The 17608-nt window shown below is 39.1% G+C and overlaps 1 protein-coding gene across 1 annotated transcript in view; it reads left to right on the top strand.

The window, feature by feature from the left end:
* LOC149470020 (C4b-binding protein alpha chain-like) overlaps positions 1 to 17608 on the top strand; it is a 181601-nt gene that overhangs the window by 24836 nt on the left and 139157 nt on the right. The window contains exons 6-8 of the mRNA XM_089668352.1: positions 27 to 123; positions 4564 to 4643; positions 15994 to 16173. Coding sequence (XP_089524478.1) covers positions 27 to 123; positions 4564 to 4643; positions 15994 to 16173 — 357 coding nt within the window. The remainder of the gene's footprint in view (positions 1 to 26; positions 124 to 4563; positions 4644 to 15993; positions 16174 to 17608) is intronic.

Raw genomic sequence — 17608 nt, 5'->3', positions numbered from 1 at the left:
GCTGATTTTTCTTTTATTTAATGCAGGTAGAGCATGTGGAAATCCTGGGGAAGTGGAAAATTCAGAGATGACAGCTGACAACTTTCTTTTTGGCTCTAAAGTTACATATGTTTGTAACTCAGGGTAAGATTTAAATTCATAATCAGTAAACAAAGTCATGTAAATATCCATATATGTGCTAACTGTACCTCACTTCACAAACTGTAATATTGTACTGGAGTTCCCATTTACTCACCATGATGCAGGTGTAAGCCCCTTTAACTTTTTTCCCAAAACTCCCGGGGTTCCTTGACTTGCCCAGGGAGAAGTTGCTCAGTTTAACTCTTGCAGTAGCTCAGAGAAACCACACTTACCTGGTGATCTGCAAAAGGCCCACTACTTTTAGAACAGGTGAGTAGACCAGAACCTAATATCACGCAGCTTCTCCAAAAGACCCAGCTACCTTAGAAATCCTCAATTACTAATTCAGTCCCAGTTGTGTTGCACTTCACCCTTGGGCTCTCGATCCTTCAATCCCTCCAGCCTAGGGTTTCCACCTCACCCCTTTAAAACCGAACACATATTAATTACACAGGTTCTGTAGCTGATTAAGGTGGTAATTAAACTCACTTAGTGACTTATGTGTATTAAATTAGCCTCAGAACCTGTGTAATTAATATGTGTTCGTTTTTAAAGGGATGAGGTGGCAACCCTACTCCAGCTGTTCCCTTGTGCAACTAGACCTACCCTGGAATTCACTAGTTACTGTGTTCTGTACTGTTTTACTGAAAGCAGTTATTCTTGGAATGACCCTCTGTTGTTATAGAGTCTTCTAGAGACGCCATGCAGCTACATGTTACCCTGATTGAATCACAAATAAATTACCATAAAAGGTCCATGTTTGTGCAGCTTTCATTGTTCTGCAGTGTACTTATTTTTTTTACCATCCTGAACCTGCTTTGCATTATTTCTTCTTAATTAGTACCTGCTTATTAAACTGGAAATTACATTTATTCATGGTCTGATCATTCAGCCAGTTACCTAATTTGTTATTATATTTTTGAAATGAGATTAGAAGTCTTCCTCCAAAGTAAACCACCTTTATAGCAGGGGGTCTAGAAGTGATTTCTCTGCTTCAAAGCTTAAATATGAAAAAATACACTATTTGATACATTGTGCAGATACTTAAAAAGAAGGTTAACCCTGTGTGATTTGTTTTCTCTTCCTTCCTGCTTTCCTGGATTATCTTCAAAACCTACTTAAACCAGCGTTGCCCTGCTCTAATCCACCAAAAGCCACCAAGCACTGGGTCCAGCACCACCATTTTCTTTTCCGATGTCATCAGGGGACCAACTGTCTCTTTTGGGTAGTAGCAACCTTAATGACACACATTGTGTTCTACATAAGCCTACTGGGATGCATAGCATGGGTATCTGAGGAGGCCTTCAGGCACAGGGGTGACATTCTTTCCTAGGCGAGAAGGGAGGAAGAGTGAGCTTTGCTCCCTCGAGAAAGGTATCCCCCACAAAAAAAAACAAAGATTGTGATTTACTGAAAGGTGTGTGTGTGTGTGTGTGTGTGTGTTACTTCAAGTTGTAAATTTAAGTGAAGGACTGATTCTGCAGTGAAAAATGACAGTTTTTGAGTATGTTTTGTTGTAGAGGTTCCCTCAGTTTTACAAATAAGAACGATGGGTTTTGGGACAGTTCCAGTAAAATCAAGAAAGATTTCACTACTAAAACTGTATGACTGATATTGTCTTGACATTGACCTTGTCACTAATATGATTTTACCATTAAATAGCCCCTAGAATCCATTTATCTGAAAAACTGACTTGCTTGAATGGCAAATATTACATTTTATGTCAATATGCAGGTATTATAAGGCTGAATGCAACAAGAGAAAAAGTTTGGGTAAAATATGGGGGTCCATTGAGTTAATATATACTAAACATATCAAGCCTTAAAACTATGGTACCCAAATTAACCATGCTTTAGAAGCCTTAAAAGTCTACCAATTTAGCGTTAACCATGAATTATGGCCATAGAATTGTTGCTCCCACACCATCGTCCGTTGGGATATCTCACAAGTGTGGCACAATTGCTGTTTACATACAGATGTGTATTTGCATTCACATGTGTGCGTGGGGTGACAGAGTTGTTTTTGTTTTTTTTTATTATTTTGAATTTATTTTACTTAGATTTAATTATTTTAACACTTTTTCTTTTGTTTTTCATTTAACTTTACTGCTAATACAAGGGGGCTAATATGCCCCACTTGTGATAGCATGGGCAGGTGACAGGTTCTCATTATGGAGACATCAGAGGTCTATTAGACCCTTAATGTCACCACTGCCCTCCACCCTAGCTAATCAAGCATATCATGCTTGATTAGCTGCTTCATCAGTCACAGCATGGCCTTGGAAATGACAGCTCTAATTCCAGAAGTGAGAAAATGCTTGTCACATCCAGGTTCATTAGTCAAAAAAAGATTAGGGGATGACTGTTTCCCAAGCTCTCCCACTCTCCATCTTGCTGTCCTAGGCAACACCAAAATTGCCCCCCCCCCCCAATGTCCACAGAAAAAGCCTGACACCAATCAACACCACCCCCCTACCCCCTACAGAGAGTGCCTGTCATTGACCAAACTGACCCTTGCCCCCCCCATCCAAGAGAACTTTCCACTACCACTGTCCCCCCATTGCACTGGCCAACAACCCCCCTTTCCTGTCGAGAGAGAAGACACTAAGCTTCACCTTTTCATCCCCGGAAATGAGATTCAGGCTCTGCATACACCGTCAAGCAGCCCACAGCCTCTCTCAGATCCCACCTGGTCCCCATGCCGCGTGTGTCCCTTCTTCCTTCCTTTCTTCCAAGGGGCAGTGCTGCCCCCCTGAAAAATTCCGCCCTAGGCAAATGCCTTGTTTGTCTTGTGGTGAATACACCCCTGCTGGTCACCTCAAAAGAGCAGAAGAGCATGTAAAGCATGGCAGTGGGGGAGTGGCATCACTTAATTTAAAAGTGATTGGAGGGCTCTGTAGCCTCCCAAATCACTTTTAAATGACAGCCCTGAGCCTGCTGGCAAAACAATATCATGCTCATGTCTGCAATAACAGCTGTGTTTACCCCTTTCAATACTGGGCAATTTCTCTCCCTTCCTGCCCAGGCCAATTTTCAGCTTTTAGTGCTGTCACACTTTACATGTAATCAGCTGTGATTGGGAACAGCTGATCACATGGCAAAGAACCACTTTGATTGGCCCTTTACTGCAATCTGTGTTCAGCTGTGTCCAAAGGACACAGCGATCAAAGAGTGCACCCTATGTGTGCCCTGGGGAGGGGGGGGAGGCGCATTCTGGGAGGACGTCTAGAAAACGTGAGAACCACGCTGTAGCCTTCTTTTGGCTATAGCCTGCTATTAAAGTGGTTAATCCCACTGAATACCAAGACATGTATAAATGGACATTGGTAGACAAGGGATTATAGATTAAAAACACATAAAAATCAACACTATATCTGGGAGCACCAAACCTAAAAAATATATATAATTGTGTATACTTAGAGAGCAAACATTGCAACTCTGAAGGGTACAATGAAGATAACAAATCTGTACCAGCACAAGGATATGTGAGAATTGCCTGACAAAAGAAAAATAAATATTGGGCATTATTTTTTTTTCTCATCATTGACTCATCTAGTGCAGCAACAGAAATTCAAGCTTCCTATACTGTGGTAAATCTTGTGGCCTCTGTAGTGTATTTGTGTGTATGGGGAGCTTTGGTTTTCCTCCCCAGGGCCAGCCAGAGAGTCACAGGAAACTTCTAAAATTGCTGAGCAATAACCATGACATGAGTGCAGGAGTTATTACTAAATGTTATTATACCTGGATATGATTTTCTTGGAATTAACCACACTGTGTTAATTGGTAAGGTCAGTAATGTGTTTATGAAGCTTTCAAACTGGGACCTATGCAGAGATGGAGTGACAACTTTGCCTTTGGACATTAAATGCCCGGTCATACCGGTGCAACTTTTCATGCGATTTGATTGTTTCAAATTGCATTACAAATCGCACCCTATTGTCCACAATGGAAGCCGTCCTATTGATGCGATTCCGACTTCGTCAGAGTCACACCGGTTTTTAAAGTAGTGCATGCACTACTTTTTGCAAATATTTTGGTGTGACTTGCATAGACATCTGTCCCCTGCAAGTCGCAGATGTCTTGCAAGTCACACCTGAAGCCGGACTGACATCCGACTTTGAAATTGTGCGCCTTAACTGGAAATCGCACGATTTCAAAGTCGGATTGGTGTGACCAAAGACTTATAGTCAGCCTCTTGAATATTGTGTTCAGGGATTGCAGATCTCATCAGCATCGGACTCACCCTGTGATTTCATTGTAGTACTCCCTAGAAAATGTAAACAAATATTATAAGCTTATTAAAATTAAGAACTGAAATGAGAAAAAAAATGTTTACTGTACATAATAGTCACTGAATATGCAAAAATCTCTGTCTTATTTTTGAAAAACATTATGGCAAAGTTGAAAATCACACCATACAAATATGTGTTTTAACACTATGCAGATACAAGATGGTAACAAGAAGGAATTACAGAGAATGCCAAGCAGATGGAACTTGGAGTAACGCAATTCCTATATGTGAAGGTAATTGAACATAAATGTAGGAGTTATAAGATTGTAATATACACTAGATATTGATTCAACCTTTTGTTTTATGTATGTAGTGCCTCTCTCATTTGAACACATATGGCACTACATCATTTTAAATTTCAGGGCTGGTTTTTCATGAGATTTCAATAATTTTCTAGATCGTGCACTATAGCTGAATCTTTCCATGAAGAAAAATTACCTTTTTTAACTGTCACACAAAATATTTTCAACGCGTTGGAAAATCGTTATTTTCTGATAGTGATGATTATGATGATGATTCAAATCTACATGCTACAATAACCCATTTACTTATATACATTCTGATAATGTGAAGATAGTGATATTTGTAAATTTTCCTTCATCATTAACATATAGATTAGTCTTACACTTTGGTACATGTGATCTAGAAATACAGAGCTATCAACTCATGGGATACCAGTATTTGAGTTAATGTACCACTAAACAGTCTTGTGTCTATTTCCTGTTACTTATCCACTTGACCTCTGGAAGATTTACCCCCCCTTCATAACCAGGCCATTTTTTTTCTATTTGGCAATTTGACAATTGCACGGTCATGCAACGCTGCAACCACACAAAATTTGTATAATTTTTTTTCACACAAATAAGCTCTCTTTGGGTGGTATTTGATCACCAATGGGTTTATAGTTTTTATCATATAAATGAAAAAAGACCAAAACTTTTGAAAAAAACGTATTTTTTACTTTCTGCTATGAAACATATCCAATAAAAAATTTGTGTAAAAATAAGTGTATATTAATTGTTTTGCATGAAAGTTATAGCGTGTACAAATGATGGTATATATACTGGATTTTTTATTTATTTGTGTTATACTAGTGATGGCAGCAATCAGTGAATTTTAGTGGAACTGTGCAGTGGACAATCTGACACTAGCCTATGCTGGCTGTGGGGTACACTAACTGACTAACTGAAACTGACATCAATAGTGACACTAATAGAGTGATCAGTGCTAATACTATACAGTGTCACTGTACTAATGACACTGGCTAGGAAGGAGTTAACATCTAGGGGCAATTAAGGGGTTAACTAACTGTGTGCCTAACAAGTGTTGATGTACAGTTAGGTCCATATATATCTGGACACAGGCACAGTTTTCATACTTTTGGCTCTGTATGCCACCAGAATAAATTAAAACAAAACAATCCAAATGAATTTGAAGTGCAGACTTTCAGCTTTAAATCAAGGGGTTGAACATAAATATCAAGTACAAATTTTAAATATCTAGTACACATTTTAAGACCTGCAACCATTTTTATACACAGTCTCTCCATTTTCAGTGGCTCAAATGTAATTGGATAAATGAATATAATCATAAATAAAATGTTCATTTTTAATATTTTGTTGAGAATCCTTTACTGCCAATGACTGCCTGAAGTCTGGAACCCATGGACATTACCAAAGACTGGGATTCCTCCTTCCTTCAAAAGCTCCTGGGTTGCTTTTACGGTGTGTTTTAGATCATTGTCCATGTGTACTGAGAAGCGCCGTCCAATCAACTTTGCTGCATTTGGCTGAATCTGGACTGACAGTATATCTCTAAACACTGCAGAATTCATCCGGCTGCTTCTGTCTTCTGTCACATCATCAATAAACTCCAATGACCCAGTGCCACTGGAAGTCATGCATACCCATGCCATCACACTGCCTCCACCATGTTTTACAGATGATGTGTGCTTTGGATCATGAGCTGTTCCAAGCCTTCTCCACACTTTTTTCTTTCCGTCATTCTAGTACAGAGTAATCTTAGTTGCATCCATCCAAAGAATGTTTTTCCAGAACTGGTCTGGCTTTTTTAGATGTTTTATCTAGTCTAATGTGGCTTTTCTATTCTTCAGGCTTATGAGTGGTTTGCACCTTGTGGTGAACCCTCTGTATTTGCTCTCATGAAGTCTTCTCTTGATTGTAGACTTTGACAATGATACGCCCACCTCCTGGAGAGTGTCCTTTACTTGTCTAGATGTTGTGAATAGGTTTTTTCTTTACCATAGAGAGGATACTGTGATCATCCACCACGGTTGTCTTCCATGGATGTCCATGCCTTTTTTATGTTGCTGAGCTCACCAGTGCGTTTTTCTTTCCTCAAAATGTACCAAACTATTGATTTGGTCACTCCTAATGTTGCTGCTATCTCTGATGGATTTGTTTAATTTTTGAAGCCTTACAATGGCCTGTTTCACTTGCATGGACGGCTCCTTTGAACGTATGATGTAGGTTCACAGCAATAGATTCCAAATGCAAATACCACACTTAGAATCAACTCCAGACCTTTTACCTGCTTAATTGATGAAGAAATAACAAAGGAGTAGCCCACACCTGGCCATGAAACCGCTTTTAATTCAAATGTCCAATTACTTTTTGGTCCCTTGGAAAAAGGGGGGATGGCTACTCTTAAGAGCTGTAATTCCTAAACACTTCCTCCAATTTGGATGTACATACCCTCAAATTAAACCTGAGAGTGTGCACTTTCAGCCCATATCCATTATATAACTGTAGCTTGAATATGTTTTAGTAAATACCTGAAAAAAACTAAAATTTTGCCTGTGTCTAAATATACAGTATATGGACCTAAACTGTATGTAGTATGTGATGCTTTTACTAAGGGAATAAAAAAACAGCAAGATTGCCTGCCACTGTTCAGAGCTCTGTATTGTTTACAATCACAGAGCTTTGTTCCATGAATCACTGAGCCTATAAGCGGATCCCAGTGATCAGTCATTGGCCGGGGCCCACTGATCAACTTGTGCTGTAACGAATCATAGCACAGTGGGATCGCAGGTGCGTGCCCTACCCCAAGGAGCTGGTCACGTATCAGATACGTGATCCAGTGCGCAGCGGCTGCAATGCAGCTGTTCAAGTCTGTTGGAGATTGTGGGTCTTCACTACACATTACATTCTGTCTCTAAAGAAAGGACAATTCACTTTCCATCTAAACAAAGTTATTTCTTCTAGCTCCCCAAAACTTTTCTCCAGTTAACAAAATGCCTAACCAAGGAAAACCAGATTAGATCCATACAAGCCACAAAGACAATCAAAACATTTTATATAGCATAAGTCCTAAAACAATTTGTTATAAACTATCCAAAAGTGATTTCACTGCCACTGATAAGATGCCTAACTTCATGTGGTAGCAGCATTTGGAGGTTGTTCTTCACGCTTGTGAGCAGTGGTGGAATCACTTGTGGATAATTTTATAGCCTTGTGTAACACATTCTATATCACTTATGTTATATACAAAGTTTTTGAGCGTAATTTGTATTCGTCTTTTAATATTTGATTTATTGAAGGAACAGCCCTAGGATATTTTCATGGTCAATATTTAAAGGCACATGTTTTTGTTATATTATACAGATTAGATTGATGCCTATTCCCAACACCTTGGAATTTTCATTCTCTGTATACTCTTAGTACCGACAGTGTGTTCTAGCTTGCCAATAGGCACCTATTTGTGTGTATTTTAAGGTCGTTAATACCATTCTCTTTTCATAGCACATGCATACCATACTCTTTGTCATTGCCACATATAGCCTGTATAACCTTATAATTTGATTAGATGTGTTTGTAAACCCTTACATATACCCAGTGAAATGACTGGTCTCAGATGTTACACAAATGAAGCATATCCTCATACATAAGTTATTATACTTATTTTATCTGCAGTCTTCTCTTCTCTACATCAGTTCCAAGTGCTGAATTTATATAGCATGTCTAAAGGTTCAGAAAACAGGGGGCAGAGTGAAATTACACACTGAAGAGTTTAGTGAGGAGAACTCTGAGAGCTGATTGGAGGGAAATGACACCCCCCCCTCCACAAAGCTCACAGGAACAGAGCTGAGGCTGTCAACCTGTAGGTCCCTCCCTGTCAACATATATCTCTTGGTGTCAGGAAAACTTATTAGAAGTGACTCACGCAGATAGCAGAGGAATGAGGCAGCAGACAGAAATGACGCTTAAAGTGTTGCTAAACCCAGGACCCTGCATTCACTATATCTGGTCTCCCACAGTGCACACAACATAGAAATGCAATTATTTTAGTAAATATAAACTGCTAAATACCTTTTCTCATCAGCAGTTAGAGCAGTCTTGTGACTTCTATCAGTGTTCAGCAGAGCACTGGTTAAAGTTGGTAGGAGGAGTTTTTATTTTGCTCTAGGAGGATGCAGGACCCCTGACCTCTGTCTGGACAGTGCTGATTGGCCCTGTGTTGATCACATGCACTCTCCCAAGAAATAAAAACCCTATCTAGCAATACACACCAAACTGAGCATGTGCAGATTGACTCCACACAATATGTCTTATCAGGAGATAAGAGGGGGGCAATGGAAGAAGGAGAGAATGAGAGAAGTCAGAATCAAACAGAATTTTTACACAATGCAGAGGATTAACCCCTTAGGTTCCACAGTGAGTATAACAAGCATGCTTTACTGCATATACAGACATATTTTACTGTTGTGGGTTTAGTAACACTTTAATGCTCTGGATTGAGACAAGTACACACTGTAGAAGGATATGCTTTGTTCATTTTTCATGTCTAAGGTTTACAACCACTTTAAGAGGCTATTCTGCACTCCAGCATAAACCAGAGAGTAACATTCAAGAAAAGAAACGTATGGGCCTGTGCGTTTCAACTGATGAAATGACAGTTTCCCTTGATGCTGTCTACAGGTGGATAGTCATTTAGTTCTTTATAATTAATTTACAATAATATGAATAGAAACCATTACTTTGCTGCCAACAAATGGTGAATTTAATGAATTAAATGCTGAATTTAAAACTCTTTTTGGGCCTAACCCTAAACATGGGCATTACAAAAAAGAATGACTTGCGGTCATATTGGTCCATAGAACTGATTCATCCTATGCCCATGTTCTCTGCTGTTACATACAGTTGCAAGAAAAAGTATGTGAACCCCTTGGGATTCCGTGGAGGTTTGCATGAATTGGGCATAAAATGTGCTCTGAATGTCATCTAAGTCACAACAATAGAAGAACACAGTCTGCTGAACATAATACTACACAAACATTAGATGTTGCCATGGTTTAATTGCACATAACATGTAAACATTCGCAGTGCAGGGAGGAAAAAGTATGTGAGGCCCTAGCTTAATGACTTCTCCCAGAGCTAATTGAAGCCAGGAGTGAGCCAACCTTGACTCCAATCAGTGTGATGATATTGGATGTGTTGCTGACAGCTGTCCTGCCCTTAAAAAACACACACCTGTTTTGGGTTTACTGGTTTCAAGAAGCACTGTCTGATGTGAACCATGCCTCGCAGAAAAGAGCTCTCAGAAGACCTACGATCAAGAATTGTTGACTTGCATGAAGCTGGAAAGGGTTACAAAATTATCTCCAAAGGCCTTGATGTTCATGTGTCCACAGTAAGACAGACTGTCTACAAATGGAGAAAGTTTAGCACTGTTGCTACTCTCCCTAGGCATGGTCATCCTGTAAAAATGACTGCAAGAGCACAGCGCAGAATGCTGCATGAGGTAAAGAAGAATCCCAGAGTGTCAGCTAAAGACCTACAGAAATCTCTGGCACATGCTAACATTTTTGTTGACACATCTACAATAAGGAAAACATTAAACAAGAATGGAGTACATGGGAGGACACCACGGAGGAAGCCATTGCAGTCCAAAAAGAATATTGCAGCACGTTTGAAGTTTGCAAAAGAGCACCTGGATGTTCCACAGCACCACTGGCAAAATATACTGTGGACAGATGAAACCAAGATTGAGTTGTTTGGGAAGAACACACAACACTATGTGTGGAGAAAAAAAGGCACAGCACACCAACATCAAAACCTCATCCCCACTGTAAAACATAGCGGAGGAAGCATCATGGTTTGGGGCTGCTTTGTTGCCTCAGGGCCTGGACGGATTGTTGTCATTGATGGGAAAATGAATGCCAGAGTTTATCAAGACATTTTGCAGGAAAACGTACGACCATCTGTCCGCCAACTGAAGCTCCGCAGAGGATGGGTGATGCAACAGGACAATGACCCAAAGCATACAAGTAATTCAACAAAACAATGGCTGCAACAGCACAGAATATACCTTCTGGAGTGGCCCAGTCAGAGTCCTGACCTCAACCCCATTGAAATGCTGTGGCATGACCTTAAGAGAGCGATTCACACCAGACATCCCAAGAATATTGCTACACTGCAACAGTTTTGTGAAGAGGAGTGGTCCAAAATTACTCCAGATCGTTGTGCAGGTCTGATCTGCAACTACAGGAAATGTTGGTTGAGGTTATTGCTGTCAAAGGAGGGTCAACCAGTTATTAAGTCCAAAGGTTCACATACTTTTTTCTCCCTGCACTGTGAATGTTTACATGTTATGTGCAATTAAACCATGGCAACATCTAATGTTTGTGCAGTATTATGTTCAGCAGACTGTGTTCTTCTATTGTTGTGACTTAGATGACATTCAGAGCACATTTTATGCCCAAATCATGCAAAACTCTGCTTAATCCCAAGGGGTTCACATACTTTTTCTTGCAACTGTATATGCCCAACATGGGCCAGCAACATACTGGTACTTCACTGCACTTTGAATGGTTATACCGGGATGATGCCTGCAGCTACAGGCATCATCCTGGTATCATTGTTTTCAGCTGGCGGTTCAGCTTTCATATAAAAACAATTGTAGCTGCTAATTAGCCACTGGACGACTTTTACAAGCAGTGGGAAGGGACCACCGCTGCCTTCCAAGGTTTTCTTAGGCTCTCCCGTCTCACAGGGGAACCAAAAAATGCAGCCAGCAGGCTGACAATAGAGCGGATTGGAGGTTGGAAGGCCTCCATCATCTCTATGGTCTAAGAGACCAGAAGCTACAAGCATTTCATCATTTCCATTTCACCGGATATAAACAGCGCCATTTTAAATTTGGAAAGCATGTGATCACACCGATCTTGGTGTGATCAGATGCTTTAAGGGCAGAGGAGAGATCTAGACACTAATAGACCACAGATTTCTCAGAAAAAAATATCTGTCACTGCCTATTGCTATCACAGAAGATATTTACATTCCCTGTGAAAGCAATAAAAGTGATTGAAAGAAAAAAAAGTGAAAGGGACAGTATAAAAATAATCTTAAAAAAAGCTAAATAAATAGTTAAAAAAGAAAATTCGCCCCCACCCCCATCCCCCTGCTCATGCTCAAATGCAAAACAGAGATTGTACCATGCATGTGAGGTATCATCGTGAACATCAGATCAAGGGCAATAATTCTAGCACTAGACCTCCTGTGTAAATGTAAAGTGGTGACCTGTAAAGGCTTTTAAAGCATTGCCTATGGATATTACAAATTTAGGTAACTTGTCACCGTTGCACGGGTATGTGCAATTTTAAAGCATGTCATGTTTGGTATCCAGTTACGTAAAATCATCTTTTATATTTAAATAAACACTTGGGCAATAAATTGTGTTTTTGTGCATTAAAATTCTAAAAAGTATATTTTTTCCAACCAACTGTGCAAATACTGTGTGACATAAAACATTTCAACACCCACCGTTTTATTCTATAGGGCCTCTAAAAAATATATATATAATGTTTTTGGGTTCAAAGTAATTTTCTAGCAAAAAAAAACCCCTGTTTTTTCAAGGAAAGAAAAAGCATTAGAAAAGGTTTGGTCTTCAAGCAGTTAGAAAACTGGGTGATGTCTGGCATAACCTTCAAATGTTGGACCTGAAATGCCAGGAGAGTAGAAGTACTCCATGACCCCTTTTTGAAAAGCAGACACTCCTAGGTCTTTGCTAAGAGGCATGATATTTTGTAGATCTCATTTGTTGCCACAATTTTTTCGAAAATCAAGAAAGAAAATAAAAATGTATTTTTTCTATTTTATTTTAATTCTTTTTCAAAACCCTGTGACAAAAATAATATCTGAAAAATACTGAAAAATAGTAATTTGGGGGTTGTCCGAAACTGTGATAGTTAGTGAGGAAGTGATATGAGGAAAAACGTATGCCCTTTAAAAGTCTGGAGGTGGTCATTGTATTTTGGGGGCGTGTATGTGGCTAGGGTGCCAAAAAGTCTCTCACGTGATATCCCCATACTCAGGAGAAGTAGCAGAATGTGTTTGGGGTGTTATTTCGCATATACCCGTGGCATGAGTGAGCAATATATCATTTAAGTGACCATTTTGTGTAAAAAAAAAATTTAATTTTCTAAAGATTTGTGGCAAAAAAGAAGCCTTCTATGGACACAACATGCCTCTTGGTAAATTCCTTGGGGTGTCTACTTTCCAAAAAGGGGTCATTTTGGGGGGTTTTGTACTGCCCTGGTATTTTAACACCTCAAGAAATGTGATAGGCAGTCAGAAAGTAAAAGCTGCGTAAACTCCAATATAAATACCATAGTTTGTAGACGCTATAACTTCCACACATACAAATTAATATGCACATATTATTTTTTTTGTACCAAAGATATGTAGCAGAATATATTTTTGCCTAAATGTATGACTAAATTTGAGTTTATTGGATATTTTGTATAACAGAAAGTAGAAAATATTGGAGGTTTTTTATCAAAATTTTATGTTTTTTTTCATTTGTATCACAAAAAATATAAAACCCAGTGGTGATCAAATACCACTAAAAAAACTCTATTTGTGTGAAAAAACAAGATATACATTTTGTTTCAGTACAGAATTGCATGACCACGCAATTACCAGTTGAAATAGCACAGTGCCGAATAGCAAAAAATGGCCTGGTCAGGAGAAGGGAAAAACTTTTGGGGCTGATGTGTTTAAAAATAGTCAAGTATGATTTTCAGTCAGTTTCAGGTGTGATTTCCAGTGTCATACACTTTAAAAATTCACACCTGAACCGCTGAATGAAACCGCACAGGACTCTTTTTACAAATTGCACTGAAACCAGTCCTACAGATATGTGAACCTGGTCTGAAGTGGGCAGGAGTGTGTAACATACAGCACAGCTTAAAGGGTGAAGTAGTCAAAAGAATCTGCCACAGGTTGAAGCAGTTAGGAATTTCCAATTTACAACATGGCTTATAGAGTATGGTAAGCAGGATTAAGTAAAGCATAAGTGAGCAGGAATATGTATTTCATAACATAGCATATGGAGGTCTGGCATATCTTAAGCAATATAGCATATAGATTTCAGTGGTCAAGACAGGGGTTAACTACACCCCTGTACAAATCATTAGTAATACCTTATCTGGAATATGCAGTTCAGTTTTGGGCACCAATTTACAAAAAGAACATTGGGGAACTGGAGAAAGTGCAGAGAAGGGCAACCAAATTGATAAGAGGCATGGAGGAGCTCAGCTATGAGGAAAGATTAGAGGAACTGAATTTATTCTCTCTTGAGAAAAGGAGACTAAGGGGGGATATGATCAACATGTATGAATACATCAGTGGTTCATATAGTGAATTCGGTGTAGAATTATTCACCCTGAGGTCATCACAGAGGACAAGGGGGGACTCTTTACGTCTGGAGGAAAAGAAATTTAATCTCCAAACACGGAAAGGTTTCTTCACAGTGAGAGCTGTGAAAATGTGGAATAGACTCCCTCAAGAGTTGGTTCTGGCCAGCTCAGTGGATTGCTTTAAAAAAGTCCTGGATTCTTTCGTAGATACACAGAATGTAACTGGATACTAACATTTATAGGTAAAGTTGATCCAGGGAATATCCAATTGCCTCTCGGGGGATCAGGAAGGAATTTTTTTCCCTGCATGAGCAAATTGAATCATGCTTTGCTGGGTGTTTTTGCCTCCCTCTGGATCAACTGTGGGTATAGGATTATAACTTTTTTTCTTAATGGTTGAACTGGATGGACTTTTGTCTTTTTGTCAGCTAGACTACCTATGTAACTATATTTTTACAAATATTTTTTCCACTTCTCGAATGAAGATTAGCATTCAATTGCTTCCCATCAGGAGCCAATTGTAACCTTTAAAAACAACAAAAAGCACCATAGTTTTTCTTTTTTTGATTATAGAATTTCACAAATTATTTTGGAAATGGAAAACTCTCAGTTTCACTAATCTCATTTTCTGACATGATTTAAATGAATAACTACTATACACAATATCCGTAACATATATTCTCTATTCAGTCAGTTAGATACAAATCATCTTGGTCAAACATAGTCAAACATTAAGCAGGGTTGGAACAAAGGCACATGCTCATTTTTAAATTTTAGCTATTAGCTATTTCTAATGCTGTATCCTTCTGGTAATACTACTGTAGGTGTATAGTTGTTGTGAAGAAAAAACAACTCCAGTACTTCTGTCAAAGACCTACAGTAGTTGTAGTATACAGATCAAAAGTTCCTATTTCACTATCTGTGTACTTGTTCCTACTCCTACTCCTTTTTCTTGTTTCTTCAGTTTGAAATGTTGTACATAATTTCTTTTACATGGTGCATATGCTGCATATACGTAATTTTGTAACTCTACATATCTTACATTCGTCTTAGTTTTAGAGAGAATGGGGAAGGCTAGAACACCCGTTAAGTTTTACCTGCTATCAGGGGCCTTGTTAGAGATTTATCCTCACTTCCCTTCCTGCTGACAACATATTACAAGATGTAAGTGGGGGTAACTCTCCAATGTCTACACAGATATACAGTAAATAGTAAGGAAAGGCTAGAATCCCTATCAGATTTGTATTTCTCTCTGTGTCCCTGTTGAAGATATTACCTCACTTCCTTTCTAGTAAAACTATTGTCAGTAGGACAGGAAGATGAGGGTACATCTGTCTAAAGGAGCCCCAAATAGCTGCAAAAATGCAACACAGGTTCTAATCCAGGGGTCTCTACACTTTCTAAAGAAAGGGCCAGTTTACAGTCCTTCAGACTTTAGTGGGGCTGGACTGTGCCCAGTTGGAGTAAGCAATGCCCAAGGGGAAGAAATAGTTGGTGTCAGTGGGAGGAGTAGTGCCCAGTTTATGTTGTCAGTGGAAAGAACCATGCCCCATCATTGATGTCAGTGAAAGGAATAGTGCTCCACTGTTGGCATCAGTGGCAGGAATTATGCCCCATTTTTGGTGTCAGTGGCAGGAGTAATGCCTCAAGGGACGGATAAAGGCAAGCATAGATCTGCATCCAGCCCTAGGGCTGCAGTTTGGAGGCCACTGTTCTAATACTTCCCTATTTTATCCATAGCAAAAATAGTTTTTTCTTCTTATGCACTTAAACAGTACTGCCTTTGGAAAAAAGTAAAGGTATCAGACAATGTAATCTATCCATTTTTTATTCATGCAGTGTTTAATGTAACTGAAATGTTGATGCAATCTTTTAGGCAGCATTTATATTTTTAATACAGATTCTCATTTGTTTCATTTCAGCTCATCTATGCCCACCACCACCAAATATTATCAATGGTGCAGTTTCTCCTTTAAAGGAGGAATATACCTATCTTGACTCTGTGACATACACCTGCATCAGAAATTTGGCACTTATAGGTGAAAGTTCCATCTCATGTAAGGAGGATGGACAATGGAGTTCAAATGCCCCTGAGTGCAGAGGTAAGTTATAAAATTGCAACAGTATTAGATACACCCTTCTTAATGCATCTAAAAGAAAAATAAAAAAAAAGCAAAAAGCAAAATAAAAAAAAAGCTTTACAAGAAGAGATACAGTTTATAGTCCTTGCTAAAACCTTGTGATTGCTGTGTGTTTTGTTTGTTGATCCATCAGACCTCTCTTCTCTTAAGTGGCAAAATACTTTCGCCCCCTTTCCTATCTTTAGATGTCCCTTTTAGGATCATAATGCACAAATTAGTATCAGTATGTCCCTGTCCTATAAAATATCTAGGGATAGGGAGTCCTGGTCGTCTGTTGCAGATCAAGCACCTGTGCTGTGTGATCTGATCTTTCATCTTTTCGGTAGTTTCCCCCACATATAACAATTTGCATGGGCAGCAAAAAACATAAATGACATATGAGGACTGACAAGTATAAGATTCTTCGATCTTAAATTCCTGACTGGTCTGTGGATGTATAAAAAATACCAACCTTTGTCATCAAACAACATTGTATACAGTTAAGCCATGGAAAAGATCTGCTCCCCATAAAACCAAAAAAGGAAGGTTTGTACTATATATATATATATATATGTGCTACATTGAAGTAATTTTTTTTGTGCATTATGTTATAAGTTACTGCAACATGCAATATTTCACAGCACAGTTGATGCCCATTTCATCCCTGTCGGAGCTCAACCCTGCTGTACTACAGAACATTACCCCTTCTCCTCTCTCCTAACCTTCTGTGGTACAGCAGGAGAGAACTCAGGCAGGGCTGACAACACTGCTTGGGATTCCATTGCTGCAGAAGCAGCATTGACAGCTTGCCATAGGAATTTAGAGGAACACTGAATATACATTGTGAAGGTTTAGGTCACATATATTACTTTTTATCAACTTTAATCCAGCCAGGGAAGTACATTTTTCAGGGCTTTTGGCCCACTTTTATTTAATAACAAAGTTAAAAAAAAACTTTAAAGGCTACTCTTGCAGGGGTTTTCAACATTATCATAAACATAAACATAAATTTCTAGTGTGATAATAAGAAGAAATGGCTGCATGCCACTGTAGATTTGTTCAACTATTTCTTCCATCAATACTCCAAAAGGACAGTGTACTGGATAGGGATGCAGATTAGCAGGATGTTGACACTTTTCACACTAAACTGTACTTATTCATAACCTTCTCAGTCTCCTGGCTAGCGCACCTCTCCTTGTGGCCACAATAAACACTCTCTTAGTGCCTCTTTGCACATTTTGCTCCAGCAGCAGGTTGTCTCCAGGGGAAAGATGTGCACCCAGGGTTGGAGGAATCATCCTCCCAAGACTCTTCAAAACCTCTGTATTCCAGAACCTAATCAAGGAGTTACCAATCCTGGAGAAAACAGAAAAACATTTTTCTCTACTCCGAATAAACATCCTGGAGCCCTTCAACC

The sequence above is a fragment of the Staurois parvus genome, unplaced genomic scaffold (assembly GCF_062004578.1).
Source record: "Staurois parvus isolate SC_StPar_1 unplaced genomic scaffold, SC_StPar_1.0 ptg000056l, whole genome shotgun sequence".
Classification (NCBI taxonomy): domain Eukaryota; kingdom Metazoa; phylum Chordata; class Amphibia; order Anura; family Ranidae; genus Staurois; species Staurois parvus.
The sequence above is the reverse complement of the archived record's forward strand: the minus strand, read 5'-3'. Positions and strand labels throughout refer to the sequence as shown.